General features: G+C 43.6%; 1 protein-coding gene across 1 annotated transcript in view; it reads left to right on the forward strand.

The window, feature by feature from the left end:
• Window positions 1-16,631, forward strand: part of LOC101835978 (transmembrane 9 superfamily member 2-like) — a 56,759-nt gene that overhangs the window by 3,123 nt on the left and 37,005 nt on the right. Inside the window, exons 2-7 of the mRNA XM_040743911.1 lie at window positions 7,310-7,377; window positions 8,611-8,704; window positions 10,387-10,511; window positions 10,675-10,804; window positions 12,058-12,185; window positions 13,220-13,328. Coding sequence (XP_040599845.1) covers window positions 7,310-7,377; window positions 8,611-8,704; window positions 10,387-10,511; window positions 10,675-10,804; window positions 12,058-12,185; window positions 13,220-13,328 — 654 coding nt within the window. The remainder of the gene's footprint in view (window positions 1-7,309; window positions 7,378-8,610; window positions 8,705-10,386; window positions 10,512-10,674; window positions 10,805-12,057; window positions 12,186-13,219; window positions 13,329-16,631) is intronic.

Consider the following 16,631-nt stretch of genomic DNA (forward strand, 5'->3'; position numbering starts at 1 on the left):
TGAGGAAAGGCCGCGTCAGGGTCAGGGCAAAGTGAGGAAAGGCCGCGTCAGGGTCAGGGCAAAGTGAGGAAAGGCCGCGTCAGGGTCAGGGCAAAGTGAGGAAAGGCCGCGTCAGGGTCGGGCAAAGTGAGGAAAGGCCGCGACAGGGTCGGGCAAAGTGAGGAAAGGCCGCGTCAGGGTCGGGCAAAGTGAGGAAAGGCCGCGTCAGGGCGGGGCGGACACGGGGCGGTCCTACACCCACCCTCTTGGCGGGAAAGTGAGGAAAGGCCGCGTCAGGGTCGGGCAAAGTGAGGAAAGGCCACGTCAGGGCGGGGCGGACACGGGGCGGTCCTACACCCACCCTCTTGGCGGGAAAGTGAGGAAAGGCCGCATCAGGGTCAGGGCAAAGTGAGGAAAGGCCGCGTCAGGGTCGGGCAAAGTGAGGAAAGGCCGCCTCAGGGTCGGGCAAAGTGAGGAAAGGCCGCGTCAGGGTCGGGCAAAGTGAGGAAAGGCCGCGTCAGGGTCAGGGCAAAGTGAGGAAAGGCCGCGTCAGGGTCAGGCAAAGTGAGGAAAGGCCGCGTCAGGGTCAGGGCAAAGTGAGGAAAGGCCGCGTCAGGGTCGGGCAAAGTGAGGAAAGGCCGCGTCAGGGTCGGGCAAAGTGAGGAAAGGCCGCGTCAGGGTCGGGCAAAGTGAGGAAAGGCCGTGTCAGGGTCAGGGCAAAGTGAGGAAAGGCCGTGTCAGGGTCAGGGCAAAGTGAGGAAAGGCCGCGTCAGGGTCGGGCAAAGTGAGGAAAGGCCGCGTCAGGGCGGGGCGGACACGGGGCGGTCCTACACCCACCCTCTTGGCGGGAAAGTGAGGAAAGGCCGCGTCAGGGTCGGGCAAAGTGAGGAAAGGCCACGTCAGGGCGGGGCAAAGTGAGGAAAGGCCGCGTCAGGGTCAGGGCAAAGTGAGGAAAGGCCGTGTCAGGGTCAGGGCAAAGTGAGGAAAGGCCGCGTCAGGGTCGGGCAAAGTGAGGAAAGGCCGCCTCAGGGTCGGGCAAAGTGAGGAAAGGCCGCGTCAGGGTCGGGCAAAGTGAGGAAAGGCCGCGTCAGGGTCAGGGCAAAGTGAGGAAAGGCCGCGTCAGGGTCAGGGCAAAGTGAGGAAAGGCCGCGTCAGGGTCAGGCAAAGTGAGGAAAGGCCGCGTCAGGGTCAGGGCAAAGTGAGGAAAGGCCGCGTCAGGGTCGGGCAAAGTGAGGAAAGGCCGCGTCAGGGTCGGGCAAAGTGAGGAAAGGCCGCGTCAGGGTCGGGCAAAGTGAGGAAAGGCCGTGTCAGGGTCAGGGCAAAGTGAGGAAAGGCCGTGTCAGGGTCAGGGCAAAGTGAGGAAAGGCCGCGTCAGGGTCGGGCAAAGTGAGGAAAGGCCGCGTCAGGGTCGGGCAAAGTGAGGAAAGGCCGCGTCAGGGTCGGGCAAAGTGAGGAAAGGCCGTGTCAGGGTCGGGCAAAGTGAGGAAAGGCCACGTCAGGGCGGGGCGGACACGGGGCGGTCCTACACCCACCCTCTTGGCGGGAAAGTGAGGAAAGGCCGCATCAGGGTCAGGGCAAAGTGAGGAAAGGCCGCGTCAGGGTCAGGGCAAAGTGAGGAAAGGCCGCGTCAGGGTCAGGGCAAAGTGAGGAAAGGCCGTGTCAGGGTCAGGGCAAAGTGAGGAAAGGCCGCGTCAGGGTCGGGCAAAGTGAGGAAAGGCCGCGTCAGGGTCGGGCAAAGAGAGGAAAGGCCTCAGGGTCAGGGCAAAGTGAGGAAAGGCCGCGTCAGGGTCGGGCAAAGTGAGGAAAGGCCGCGTCAGGGTCAGGGCAAAGTGAGGAAAGGCCGCGTCAGGGTCAGGGCAAAGTGAGGAAAGGCCGTGTCAGGGTCAGGGCAAAGTGAGGAAAGGCCGCGTCAGGGTCAGGCAAAGTGAGGAAAGGCCGCGTCAGGGTCAGGGCAAAGTGAGGAAAGGCCGCGTCAGGGTCAGGGCAAAGTGAGGAAAGGCCGCGTCAGGGTCAGGGCAAAGTGAGGAAAGGCCGCGTCAGGGTCAGGCAAAGTGAGGAAAGGCCGCGTCAGGGTCAGGGCAAAGTGAGGAAAGGCCGCGTCAGGGTCGGGCAAAGTGAGGAAAGGCCGCGTCAGGGTCGGGCAAAGTGAGGAAAGGCCGCGTCAGGGTCAGGCAAAGTGAGGAAAGGCCGCCTCAGGGCTGGGCGGACACGGGGCGGTCCTACACCCACCCTCTTGGCGGGAAAGTGAGGAAAGGCCGCGTCAGGGTCGGGCAAAGTGAGGAAAGGCCGCGTCAGGGTCAGGGCAAAGTGAGGAAAGGCCGTGTCAGGGTCAGGGCAAAGTGAGGAAAGGCCGCGTCAGGGTCGGGCAAAGTGAGGAAAGGCCGCGTCAGGGTCGGGCAAAGTGAGGAAAGGCCGCGTCAGGGTCGGGCAAAGTGAGGAAAGGCCGCGTCAGGGTCGGGCAAAGTGAGGAAAGGCCGCGTCAGGGTCGGGCAAAGTGAGGAAAGGCCGCATCAGGGTCGGGCAAAGTGAGGAAAGGCCGCGTCAGGGTCAGGGCAAAGTGAGGAAAGGCCGCGTCAGGGTCGGGCAAAGTGAGGAAAGGCCGCGTCAGGGTCGGGCAAAGTGAGGAAAGGCCGCGTCAGGGTCGGGCAAAGTGAGGAAAGGCCGCGTCAGGGTCGGGCAAAGTGAGGAAAGGCCGCGTCAGGGTCAGGCAAAGTGAGGAAAGGCCGCGTCAGGGTCAGGGCAAAGTGAGGAAAGGCCGCGTCAGGGTCAGGGCAAAGTGAGGAAAGGCCGCGTCAGGGTCGGGCAAAGTGAGGAAAGGCCGTGTCAGGGTCAGGGCAAAGTGAGGAAAGGCCGCGTCAGGGTCGGGCAAAGTGAGGAAAGGCCGCGTCAGGGTCGGGCAAAGTGAGGAAAGGCCACGTCAGGGCGGGGCGGACACGGGGCGGTCCTACACCCACCCTCTTGGCGTGGCGCCATACTTCCTCCTGGGTGGGGTCCTTGTGGAGTCTACACCTGCCTCCCAGCCCCCTCCATAGCCCCCTGTGGTGGTGCCCAGCCCGCCCTGTCAGAGCCCGCCGTGTCAGCTCTGGTTGCCGGGCTCTCCCTCAGGCTCCTCGGCTAACCCCGCCTCTATTCTCCGCTCCTGTCTCTCTTCCTCAGAGTCCTGCTTCCTCTACTGCCTCCCCTCCCTCTTCCACCTTCCAGCCTGTACTTTTCTCGCAGCTTCTCCTCCTTCTTCTCCCACTCACCCCTCCCCTCCAGGTCCTGCCATGCTTTCCGCCATCTTTCTGCCACCCTAACTCCTGGGTTTTCACACATTTCCCGTTCGTTCTTGTCCTTGGTTGCTCCCCCTGGCCTCCCGGGTCCTTCAAAATGTAGAACACTCATTCGGTGGTGGCACACGCCTTTAATCCCAGCACTCAGGAGGCAGAGGCAGGAGGATCTCTGTGAGTTCGAGGCTGGGCTGGACCGACAGCCTCCAAAACAATACAGAGAAACCCTGTCTCGTAAAAACCAAAAAAAAAAAACCCACTCATTAGTTTTCTACTTCTTCAGGCTGGTGGTACTGAATTTGCCACGCGGGACATTTAGTCAACTTTTAGGAAACGGAACCGTGGTAGCTGTGCCCTGGTCGTTCATTTTCTCCCCGCCCCTCCCGCCTGGGCCGAGTGCTTTTTCAGTTTGTAGTCCAGGCTAGTCTTGAACTCGACGTCTTTCTAAATTTGGACTTTGCAGATGTGAGTCTCTGGTCTCAGCTTTTTTTTTTTTTTTTTTAAATTTTGGAGACTTGGTGTCCTGTAGCCTAGGCTGGTATCTGCCGTCTCTGAGGTAATCTTGCAGTGTTATCTTGTTTCACCGTGGCTCTTTGTTTGTTTGTTGTTTTTTTTTATGAGATCTCACAGCAGCAGACTGGTCTTGAGGCCTTGGATTGGTGATCACCATGTTTCAGTGCGTTTGCCGGGAAGACAGACAGAAAAGCACAGTCTGCGATGACTGACCTTAAAAAATTTTTTTTTGAGATCTGGTTTTGCTGAGTACCTCAGACTGACTTCCAAGAACAGTATACCATCCTAGTGCTTCAAGCTTGTAGAATGTTGGGATTGCAGGGTATGAAATTGTATATTCCATTTGTTTTTAAAGAGAAAGTCTTTGTTCAACAGAGTCTGGTGTCCAACACAAAATCCATTTGCGTCTGCCTCTCATATGCTGGGATTATAGGGTGGGCCACAGCACTAGACTCGTGCTTCTTTTTCTTTTATTTTTTATTTATTATTTTATCAACATCATCATAATTTATTTTTGTTTTTCTTTTTCTTTTCTTTTCTTTTCTTTTCTTTTTTTTTTTGGTTTTTCGAGACAGGGTTTCTCTGTATTGTTTTGGAGGCTGTCCTGGAACTAGCTCTGTAGACTCACAGAGATCTGCCTGCCTCTGCCTCCCAAGTGCTGGGATTAAAGGCATGCGCCACCAACGCCCGGCTTTTTTTTTTTTTTTTTGGTTTTTCAAGACAGGTTGGATCACTCTGTAGACTAGATTGACTTCAAACTCACAGAGACTCTGCCTCCCTAGTGCTGGGATTAAAGTTGTGTACGACCACCGCCAAACACTTTTTATTTTTTAAACAACTGTGATTAACTCAACTTCGTGCACCTTTCTTTTTTTAAATTTTATTTATTTATTTATTATACTGTCTTCTGCTTGTGTGCCAGCAGGGGGCACCAGATCTCACTCAAGGTGGTTGTGAGCCACCATGTGGTTGCTGGAAATTGAACTCAGGACCTCTGGAAGAACAGTCACTGCTCTTAAACTCTGAGCCATCTCTCCAGCCCCCTTGTGCACCTTTCTTATTTTAACAACAGAGCTTGAAGGTTATTTTATATTGTGGTGTAGAGTATAGTCCTCCAGCTTCTCTCTCCTGCATTTTCTCTTCCTTCTTGTTTTATCCCTCCTTCTCTCCCTTTCCCTTTTTTTTGTTTTTTTTTGTTTTTGTTTTTGTTTTTTTACGAGACAGGGTTTCTCTGTATTGTTTTGGAGGCTATCGGTCCAGCCCGGCCTCGAACTCACTGAGATCCGCCTGCCTCTGCCTCCCGAGTGCTGGGATTAAAGGCGTGCGCCACCACCGCCCGGCTCCCTTTCTTTTTTAAAATCTGTATTTATTTATTTATTTATTTATTTATTTATTTATTTGGTACACAGTGTTCTGTATACATAATATATGCATGTATGCTTGGATGCCAGAGAGGGCACCAGATCTCATTACAGATGGTTGTGAGCCATCATGTGGTTGCTGGGAATTGAACTCAGGACTTCTGGAAGAGCAACCAGTGCTTTTATTCTCTGAGCCCCTGGTCTTCCCCTTCTCATTTTTCTTTGCTCTATTGTTTCATTTTCAATGCCCCCTTCTTCTGTCTCTTTTTCTTGCTCCCATCTTTATTCTTTTTATGCATTTCTTTGTCTTACCTTTTTAAAAATTATTTCTGCCTCCTTTTATCTTTTGTCCTCTCCCTCTTGTGGTTTCACTCATTCCCTCATTTTCCTTCCCTTTCTGTTTCCCACAGAGACTCTTCTTTCTCTCTTCCTCTCTATCTCTCGTTCCCAGCTGCTCCTTTTTCTCTTCTCTCTTCTGTTCTATTCTTTTGCCTTTTCCTTCTCTTTTTTTCACCCTCTTCTCCACTGTATTTGTTTCTCATTCCATGCTTTCCTTTTACCTTTCCCTTTTCTCTCTTTGTTTCTCTTTCTATTCATTTTCCTCCCCCTTTCACTCCCTTTTCTTCTTTCTGTCATGCTGTCTTGCTTCTCTCTTTCATCCTTTCTTTTTAATTGCCTTTGTGTTTCTATGTCTTTCTTACTCTTTCCTTTGTTTTTTCCTTCTTTGAAACTTTCATCATTTTGTGTTTGTCTGAGACAGGCTCTCATGTATCCCAGACTGGCTTCAAACTTGGAGTGCCTACCTCCTAAGTGATGAGAGTACAGGTATACTGCTGGCCTCTTCTGCCTTTCTTTCACTTTCAGTTTTTTTCTGTTCCTGCCTTTATTCCTCTTTTTTTGGTCTTTCTCATTTTTCATTTTCATTTTGTTTTTAATTTTTCTTTTTTCTCTCTCACTCTTCATTTCTCTGTCTTTTTGTTTCTGTATTTTCCTTTTTTCTGTTTCTTTTTGTATTCAACAACTCTTTCTTTTTTCTCCCATTGCTTTGTCTTTTCTAATTCTGTCTTTTGTTTCCTCCCTTCTTCTCCTACCTATCACATTTCCTTCCTATCCTCTTTCTCCCTCTTCTCCCTACCCTCTGCCTCTTTTCTTTCCCTCCCTCTTCCCTTCCCTATTCCTTTCCCTTTCCAGGTTTCTTTCACCTTCCCTGTCATCGCATCTTCCATCCTCTGTTGTCCCTTATCCCCTTTCTTTCTTTGCCCCTCCCCCTTTTTTCTAGACAGGGTTTCTCTATGTAACAGCCCTGGCTGTCCCTAAAACTCTGTCTGCAGACCAGGCTGGCATAGATTAACTCATGGATAAACTTCCTGTTTGTTTCTTTCACCCCTGTCCTTTTTTCTTTGCATTTCTCTATTGCTTCTCTTCCTCTGTCTTTTCTTTTCTTCTTTTCTGCTTCTATTGTGTCTATTGCATTTTCTACTCCTACCCCTTTTTGTACCCGATTCTCTACCACTTCCTTTTTTTTATTTCAATTTCATTTATTCTCTGTTTTTATTCTTTTGATGCTAACTCAAATTTTAGGAGATCCAACACTCTCTTCTGGCTTCCTTGGACACTGAATGCAGTGGTGCACAGACATACACACATATATGTTAAATAAAAAACACATACGTTAAATAAAAATTGCAATGTTTCAAAAAGCTGGAGAGAATTTGATGAGTGTTTTTCTGAGGAGAGAAGCAAGTGCTTTTATCATATTCTGAAAGGGTTTTATGAATTTTTTAAAAAAGTTAGGCATAGTAGAGGCTGTGTTTGGTGGTTCACACCGTTAGTCCCAGTACTTAGGGGCCAGAGACAAGCAGATCTCTGTGAGTTCAAGGCCAGCCTGGTCTACACAGTGAGTTCCAGGACAGTCAGAGCTAGACAGACTCTGTCTCACCACCTTCCCTCACCAAAAGAATGGTGGAAATACTAATTTTATACATTCAGAGAAACAAATTGTCTTAGTGGGGGTCCTATTGCTGTGATAAAATACCATGGCCACGAACCACTTCAGGAGGAATTTATGACTGTACAGTTGTAAACTGATGTTAGCAGCAATAAGACAGATTGCCTCTTAGTTGTTTTATTATGTGGTTTGGAAACACTAGCTCATTGTATTATTAATGATTTTTTTCTTTCTTTAAGTCATCAATACAAATATATGCTGATAAACTGTATTCAGTGGAAAGTATGGCAGCCTATGACTATAATAGGTAAGTATAGCATATAAGTTAAAAACACCTTCAGAGTTGTAGCTTGATTTTGAAAAAGGAAAAAAGTTCATGTATAAGTTTTTAGTGAATAATGTTGTCTTGTTTAGTAATGCTGTTTTGTTTTTACATGATCAGCTTCAGTATGATTTCACATCTGGAAAAATGAATTATCTATGTTATAGAAAAAAGAGCAAGTTGTCTTTTTGTGTTACTTTATTTCTACTAAAATCAGGTCTGACATTCATTATAAAGGAAGGCATAACTATAAGGTAGCATGAGTATTTAAAGTATATAAAATGTCCTGGCCTCTCTTTAGATTATACAGATCCTTTGCCTTTTAAAATACATACAAGATTCCTATGTACTTTATTTTCTACTTAAATCATCTTATATTTACAATAGTTGAAAGAAAATTCTATTTTTTTCATCTGCTATTTTTGTGAATATGTGGGAATATAGAGAGGACTTTGTTCTTTAAATTTCCTTTTGATCAGAACTAATATTTATAGTTTCTGAATATATTGAGTCAGAATTAATATGGACTTGAAATTGTTGTTTTTCCTTATTTTATGTAATTTGAAAAAATACACAAAAAATTGTGAGTTTTTTTGAATTGTCATTTCCTGTGTTAATAAATGTCAAGAGCTGCAAAAAAGAGCCCTTAAGTAATGCATTCAGCAATTACATACTCTACCAAGAGATGTATAGTGAGGTACACAGTTCATAAGTTCTAGGTCATAGTTTTATTTGCAGTTGAATGAAGAAAAAGAAATAAAAAGAAAAGAAGCATGAACATGACTGCTCCTAGGCATGGTGGAGGTGGATGTGTGGGAATGCATAGGCAGAAGGAGAGACAGGGACATCTGAGAGAGTTCAGAGTGGACAGAACTGGACTGAGCAGTCGTGGAAAGTGGGGGGGGGAGGAAGAAGAAGAAGGGGGAGAGGAACAGGGGGCGCCAGGAGGCCCAAAGAGAGACAGCAGGAAATCAAAAAGAGTTCAGTGGGGGTCAGGTATGCCAGCCAATAGGGCCCTGTAACCAGTAGGGATTGAGGGATGCACAGAGAACCTCACAGTCAGTGTCCACTTTGATATGTTAAATAGGCACCTCAGCCATTTGTCCCAGGTTTGAAACCTAACAGCAGTCTTGTTAACAATGGAGAGGATGCATGTATTATAATTAAGACTGATTTCTTCCTGAGTTTTTAAAAAACTTATTCGAACTTCTTTCTTAGCTTTGACTTCTGCCAAGATGCTTTGAAGAAAACATCCCATGATACTCTTTGGAAAATCCTGTCTGGAGAACAAATAATACCATGTCCTTACAAGGTTATTCTGCTGATCTTATTAGTATATCTTAGTCTTTAAAGAACGTTCTCAAAACTATTTAAAATTGAACCTTTGTTTTAAAGGGGAGGGAAAGAAAAAGAGCTCACGTTGGTAGAGGAATCTGCTAAAGTGCCTGCAGTAACTGGGTCCATCCATATAAAGGAGAGACAGAGACAGAGATGAAGAGGTAGAGACAGTGATAGGGAGCAAGTGTGTGTGAGAATGTTATTTGGGAGTGAACTCTCAGCATCACATATGATAAGCAGGTGCTCTACCATGGAACTTTGGTGTAGTCCTTTTTATTCTGAGACAAGTACTATTGTGTAGCTCAAGTTAGCCTTGGAGTATCCTTTGTAGCCCAGGTTGTCTTATAATTGACTCCTCCTGCTTCAGCCACTTGATAGCTGAGATTATAGAAGTGGCCATCAGGTCCAACCTTCTTCCTGATTTTTTTTCTCCTAAAGAGAGTGTCACACCTCTTGAAATCCATGATAATCCTACCTAGCATCACAAGTTCTGGTATTGCAAGTACAAGCCATACTTCTTGGCCCACATAAGGTTTATTTTCAAGGTGTTTGTTTTTCGTTTTTACAAAGAAAACCTGTGATTTATTGCACTGTTCATATTTTGGATAGGGTGATATAAGGAGATTAAACTGGATACTGAATATGCATTTATTTTACCTTCAATATCTTTTTTTAAAGATTTATTTATTACATATACAGTGTTCTACCAGAAGAGGGCACCAGATTGAATTGTAGATGGTTGTAAGCCACCATGTGGTTGCTGGGAATTGAACTCAGGACCTATGGAAGAGCAGTCAGTGCTCTTAACCTCTGAGCCATCTCTCCAGCCCTTACCTTCAATATCTTAATAAAACAAAAGACTAAGACTATCTCAAAACATTGTTATGAAGAGCAAATCAAAACAACAACAAAAACAGTAAAAACTGAGATTAAGAGATAGCTTGGCTGGTAAAATGCTTGCCACCAAGCTTAACAACTTAAGTTCAGTTCCTGGGATGTACATAATTGAAGGAGGGAATTCACTCCTACTTGTTGTTCTCTGATCTGCCCCACATAAGCTGTGCTGTGTGTGTGCACAAATAATAAATAAATGTAATGAAAAAGAAACGAGGCTTACTTAGTCTCCCATTTCTGGAGGCATAAGGCTCAAATACATCACACTAGTTCTGAAAATGGCCCTCCAAGTTGTATCACAAAATGGTAGGTGTGTGTGTGTGTGTGTGTGTGTGTGTGTGTGTTTGTGTTTTCCCTTTTAAGGTCACTAGGGTTCAGTTATGAAGACCTTACTCTAATGGCTCAAGTCAAGTGGCTGTGTAGTCAGAGTAAATGTTTGACCTCTTAGAATCACTATGTATGACTTTGGGAGTCAAAGTTAATGATAAAGAATGATGCTGTAGTAGTTCCTGGGAACAAATTGTTTTTAAACCTTACACTATAATATGGGAAGGTAAGTTCTTCTGTTGTAAAAGCATGTTGTGTGCATGACTACAGTAATAACAGTTAAAAACTGAAACTGAGAGGAGATAGACTTGAGAATGATAATATAATTTTGTCTTTGAAGGAAAAAATGTGCCTGTAAGTTAAATAACTTTTTTGGTGACATTTGGTAACATTATCAAATTCAGTCAAATTTCTTACTGTTTTCCCTTTTTGTAGTTTTCTTTTAACAAAAACGAAACATGTAGAAAAGTTTGTGTAAAATCTTACACTTCAGAAGATGAAGATCAAAGGAAGCTGGCTTTTTTGAAGGGTGGAATAAAACAGAATTACTATCACAGCTGGTAGGCGTGTTATCTTCTTTTTTACTCTTTCTAAAAGTAATTTAATAGACATATAAATTATGTTCTATTTTGTGATTTGAGTTTGATTAAAATTGAACTTAAAAATATGTAAGACAACATTTATGTTGCTCAATATAAAATATCTAAAAATATTCTTATCTAGGGTTATTGATAACGCAAGAGTGATATGGTGTTATAACTCAGAAGATGAAGAACACTATTGCATATTAGGATTTCCAATAGGATGCGTTAATGCCCCAAGAGACCATTTCAAAGGCCTTTGCCTGAATAATGTAAGTATTGCCAACTTATAATGGGAGTACAAGGATGCTGCTTCATTTATGTTTTATTTTATATTTTACTCATTTAGAAAACATTATTGGGATACTATCTAGGCCGTGTTTGGAGATAGAAGAACAAATTCACTTTGTCTGTGTTCTATGTTCTGTTTCTGTCTTTTTATATTTATAGTCTTAAGTAGAGGAAATAGACTTGTAAAGAAATCAATGCAACAGTATGTTATATATAGGGAAGTGGGGTCAGTGGAGGAAGGCAAATGTAAGGGTAAGCATTTGTAGTCAAGAAATCAATGTGATCAAAATTTGCAAGTGCAAAATAGCGTACTGTAACTGGGAGTCTATGGGTAGCTGAATATAAGTCTGTGGCATAAGCTTAAGATTTACAGCTACATAAATAATAATGAGTTAAGCGGAAGCCAGCCATATGCTAAGGAAAATGTGACTGAATGCCAGTTATTGTGCCATCAGTATTGCTGGTTATGTCACATGTAGTTATTGATTCTCAGAACAGTTACACTGCTAGAGCCTAGAACTGCAGTTTTACAGATGAGGAAGCTGAATTTCAGATAAGACATGTGACTTGACTAGGATCATCTGCAAAGTGGCAAAGGTCATACCTGAACTCAGAACTTTTATTTTTCATTTTTGTTTTTTTGAGACAGGGCTTCTCTGTGTAGCCTTGGCTGTCCTGGAAATCCCTCCCTCCCTCCCTCCCATCCTTCCTCCTTCCCTTCCTCCCTTCCCTCCCTCCCTCCTTCCTTCTCTTCCTCTCCCATCTCTCTGTATGTAATATCTGGCTGTGGGTCTCTATTTGTTCCATCTGCTGCAGGAGGAATCTTCTCTGATGATAAAGGCCAAACTCATCGTGCACTTAAACTTTATACATTGATGACATTTTTTAAAAGAAAGGCTCTCATTCTAGCCCAGGCCAATCTGGAGCAGGAATCAGTTCTCTGGCCTTAGCCTCTCATGTGTTGAGTTTTACAATCATGAATAACTATGTAAAGATCAGAAAAGGGCATCATTCCCTTGGAACTGGAGTTACAACAGGTTGTAAAACACCATGTAGATGGTGGGGAGTAAAGCCAGGTTCTCTGCAAGACCAACTGTTTTTAACTGCTGAGTTACCTCTCCAGCCCCATGGTACATTGAAGCAAAGTACTAGTGTATCCAAATTTTATTCCATTATCAGGTTTTGTAGTTTTTGGTTTCTAGGAAAAGTTCAAAGTTCTTTTATCTTTTTACAGCTGGAATTCAGCAAAAATAATAGTTTGTACCTCTTCAACCATGTTGACATTACTATTACATACCACATGACAAGTGACACAAACGGAGATGTTGCAAAATTGATTAGTACCAGAGTCGATCCCAAAAGGTAATTATGGAGTTACTTTTTAATTGGTTCTAACGATTTAAAAATGGACTTTAAATGTAGAGATTCTTAACTTGATTTTTTACTTTTAGGATACCTATGTATACATTGCATACTATATTTTGAAAGCTTAACTATTCTTTTACTTTGGTTTCCATATGCTAAGTATGTGAGTATTACACAATGTGAGGAATAATTAAAAAGGAGAATAGGTTTACTGAGATTATTCTAGCTGCTGTTTTATTATACAAATGTTAATAGAAATATATTTTGATTTTTCTTTAGAGGACAGCTTTAGTACCAGTAGATTCTATTAGAAAAGCATCAGGTTAGGGGAAGAATCTGCTAATGATTAGAGCTCTTTTAACAGCCAAGTAAGGAGCCTCAAAAAGTGCTGAGTACTCTGTCCCTGCACACATGTAGGAGACCCACTTTTAAAGAGATTGAACAATTAGAGATCTACTGTTTGTACCTTGAGCCCCAATAAATGCCCAAAGAATTGTTCCTTTTTCTCCATCTGATTTACCCAGAAGATGGATGGGTGAATCATATAGAAACCTCTATTCACTTTCCATAATGACTATACTAATTTAACTGCCACTAGTGGTGTATATTTGTAATAACTTTCATTGCTTAAGCTTGATGCTTTATACATAGCAGGCTCTCATATATCTCTGGGTTTACAAATATGATTTCTTGTTCATGTACTTAATATTCTAGCCCTACAGTTAAAGTTACAAGGTATTGTATTGAAGAGGGGCGAGGCAAAAGAAGAAAAAAGCAATTCTCTGGTAGAATATATTTTGTTTCTATTCAGGTGAATGGAATGTTCATAAGTATAGTTTTAAGTAGCATATAGAGTCCCATTTGTTGGGAACATTTAAAAGCAAAAGTATTAAAAATTAAGAACTACAGGTGAGTATCATTTTCATTCATGCAATTCCAGGTCAAGAGACAGAGGCAGGAGCATAGTGAGTTTAAAAAGAGTTCTAAATGAAGAACATAATGGAAAGCTCCCCTCTTTTCTCTTTTACTAGCTATAAACATACGGATGAAAATCACCTAACTTGCAATGAACCTCCTTTGGAAATTCCTGAAGATGCAGATAATTTAAACGTGATCTACACATATTCTGTGAAATTTGAGGCAAGTGTTCCATGCTCTCACCTTGGTTTTTTTTATAGATCAGACACATAAATATCATGTGTTTATATTAAAACTGAAACTTGCATCACTTTAAAGTTGTAAGGGTAATATTAGAGCATGCATAAGTCCATGGTTCCTTATTTAGTCAGCCTGTCTGTCTCTCACTCCCCCTTCTGCTTTCCTCCCCTTCCATACCTTTTCTCCCTTTTTCCCCTTCCCCCATCAGTGTCCACTGTATCTTGAATCTCTGATCCTCTTGCCTTTACCTCTTAAGTGCTGGGATTATAGCTCTGCACCATGTCTTGTTTACATCTCATGTCATTTAATTCTTCTTTTCAGAATATGTAAAAGAGCAGATAATTGTATAGGGCTGGGACATATATATATATATATATATATATATATATATATATATATAAAGTTTCCTAGTGAATATTCTGTCTGATGCTCCCATTTTTCCAATATTTTCGTAAACTGCTTGTTTTTATAGTTTTATTTATATTTGCTTGATATATTTTGGGTACAGATGTATTTTTCCCTTTGTGAAACCTAATGTGCATTTAACACTTCAGGTTTATTTCTCTTAGCATGAGCCAAGCTTCAGGAGCCCCGTGTGACTAGTGGCTGTTCCCTTGGTGTTTGTATGCACCTTTACATGTGCAGTTCCTGTCTCTTTGGCTTCAACATACTTTTTCCTGCTTCTCCTAGTATAGGAAACTTTGTCACACCCTGTAATATGGGTTGATTTAGACCCTGTAACTGGGTGAACTACAGTGTATTATCCTACTTCTGCTTTGAACCATGCAAGTCTTTTTTGTTGTTGTTGTTTGTTTTTTTTTTGAGACAGGGTTTTTGTGTGTTGTTTTGGAGTCTGTCCTGGAACCCACTCTGTAGACCAGGCTGGTATCAAACTCACAGAGATCCTCCTGCCTCTGCCTTCCTAGTGCTGGGATTAAAGGTGTGTGCCACCAACGCTGGGTGACCATGGAAGTCTTAATGTGACTCTGGTGTATAAGAATCTTCGTGAATGTACTTTAATGTCTTCAGAGAATGATACATGTTCTCAAATAATACAAAACTAGTTTATAATGCATTTATTCAAAAGGAAAGATAGATTCAATTATATTACCAGTTGAGTGAATACTTCTTTATTTTTATGACAAATATTTGAATTCTTTTTTTCATTTTTAAATTTAAATTAGAAACAAGTTTGCTTCACATGTCAATCCCACCTCCCTCTCCCTCCCCTCCTCCCCTGCCCCCTCACCGGGACCCCCAGCACCCCTCCCAGTCCCCACACCCATCCCCAGGGAGGGTGAGGCCCTCCATGGGGGATCTCCAGAGTCTGTCATTTCATCCAGGGCAGGGCCTAGGCCCTCCCCCCAAGAGTCCAGGCTGAGAGAGCATCTCTCATTGTGGGATGGGCACTCAAAGTCCATTTGTGTGCCAAGGATAAATACTACCCAAGGCCCCATAGATTACCTAGGCCTCCTCACTGACAACCATATTCAGGAGGTCTGGATCAGTCCCATGCTGGCCTCCCAGCCATCAGTCTGGGGTCCAAGAGCTCCCCCCTTGTTCAGGTCAACTGTTTCTGTGGGTTAAACAAGCCAAGTCTTGACCCCTTTGCTGATCAGCCCTCCCTCTCTGTCAGTGGATTCCAGGAGTTCAGTTCAGTGTAATATTTGAATTCTTATTATGAAGTCATTGCCTTTATTACATACTATTATGAATTATGGATATTGAATGCTTATTATGAGTTATTGGATGCTGGTCATTTTATAAGCTGTTTTATAGCTCTGAAAAAGCTGAGTCAGGACAATCATGAGTTGGAGGCTAGCCTGAGCTGCATAGTGAGACCCTATTTTTTTTAAAAAAGCAAATGCTGGGTTCATTTAGTGAGGGAAAGTAAATTCAGTTTGGAGGGAGTGGTAAGGAATATGGCAAGAGTTAGAGGGGTGATAATAGTAGGGGATGAATTTGCTCGAAATATATTGTAAGCATGTATTAACTTCCCAAAACAATTAAAAACCCAGCCAAAATAAAAATAACCCTTATTGTTTTCTTAACTTTTATTGCAAATAGATTCTTCTCTCATCCAATATAACCTGGCTACAGTTTCCCTTCCTTCACTCCTTCCAGCCCACTCACACGCAGATCTACTCCCCCTTTATTTCTTCTTCAGAAAAGATCAGGCCTTCAAGAGACCACAGCCAAATAGGACAAAACAAGATACAATAAAACAAGGCAAAAGCCCTCATACCAAGTCTGGACAAGGCAACCCAACAGGAGGAAAAGAGTCTCAAGGGTAGACAAAAAAAATCAGAGACAATCCACTTGCACTATTAAGAGTCCCACAGAAACACCAAGCTAGCAGCGGTAACATGCACAGGGGACCTGGTGCAGATGCATACAGGCCTTGTGCTCGTCGTTTCTGTCTCTGTGATCAGATGTGAGCCCTACTGTTTTCATACTATCAAACTAAGACGTTTGTTTCATTATAATAGTGATTGTTTTGTTATAAATTCTAGTTAAATAAGCTTTGCTTGTGGTCTAGCCTGAGACTATATTTATGCACTGCATGTTTTATTTGTTTTTGTAGTGTGGAGTATGGAACTCTGGGCTTTACATGTGTTTGGCATGTTTTGTAACACTGAGTTATACTTTTAGCATAAAAGTTTTGTTTTATTGGAAAGTGCAGCTCTGATTTTCACACAGCATAAGCCAATAGCTAATTCCAAATCAGAAGACTTGGGGCCTTGCACAACTGATATTATGGCTGAGTACATTCATTCTCTCCTTTCCTTAGGACACCAGTTTCCTTCTAATAAAATGAGAGGGCTAAACTGGATCAGGGACTTTCTTTTTTTAATTTATTTTTTATTTAAAACTTATTTTTCATTTTACATACCAACTCCGGTTCCGCCTCCCTCCCATTCTCCTGTCCCCCCCTTACCCCTTTCCCACTCCAATCCACTCCTCAGAGGGAGTAAGGCCTTCCTTGGAGGGTCAACAAAGTCTGGTATACCAAACTGAGGCAGGACCAAGTCCCTCCCCTCTGTATCAAGACTGAGCAAGTTATCCTAGTATAGGGAATGGGCTCCGAAAAGCCAGTTCATGCCCCTGGGTTAGGTCCTGGTGCCACTGCCAGGCCCCCCTCCTCCAAACAGATCAGGCCATATAACTGTCACCCACATTCAGAAGGTCTAGTTTGGTCCCATGCAGGTTTCCCAGCTGTTGGTCCATAGTCCCTGAGCCCCCTCTAGCTCAGGTCAGCTGTCTCTGTGGTTTTCCCATCATGGT

Source organism: Mesocricetus auratus, unplaced genomic scaffold (genome assembly GCF_017639785.1).
Source record: "Mesocricetus auratus isolate SY011 unplaced genomic scaffold, BCM_Maur_2.0 Super-Scaffold_100003, whole genome shotgun sequence".
In the NCBI taxonomy this organism is placed as follows: domain Eukaryota; kingdom Metazoa; phylum Chordata; class Mammalia; order Rodentia; family Cricetidae; genus Mesocricetus; species Mesocricetus auratus.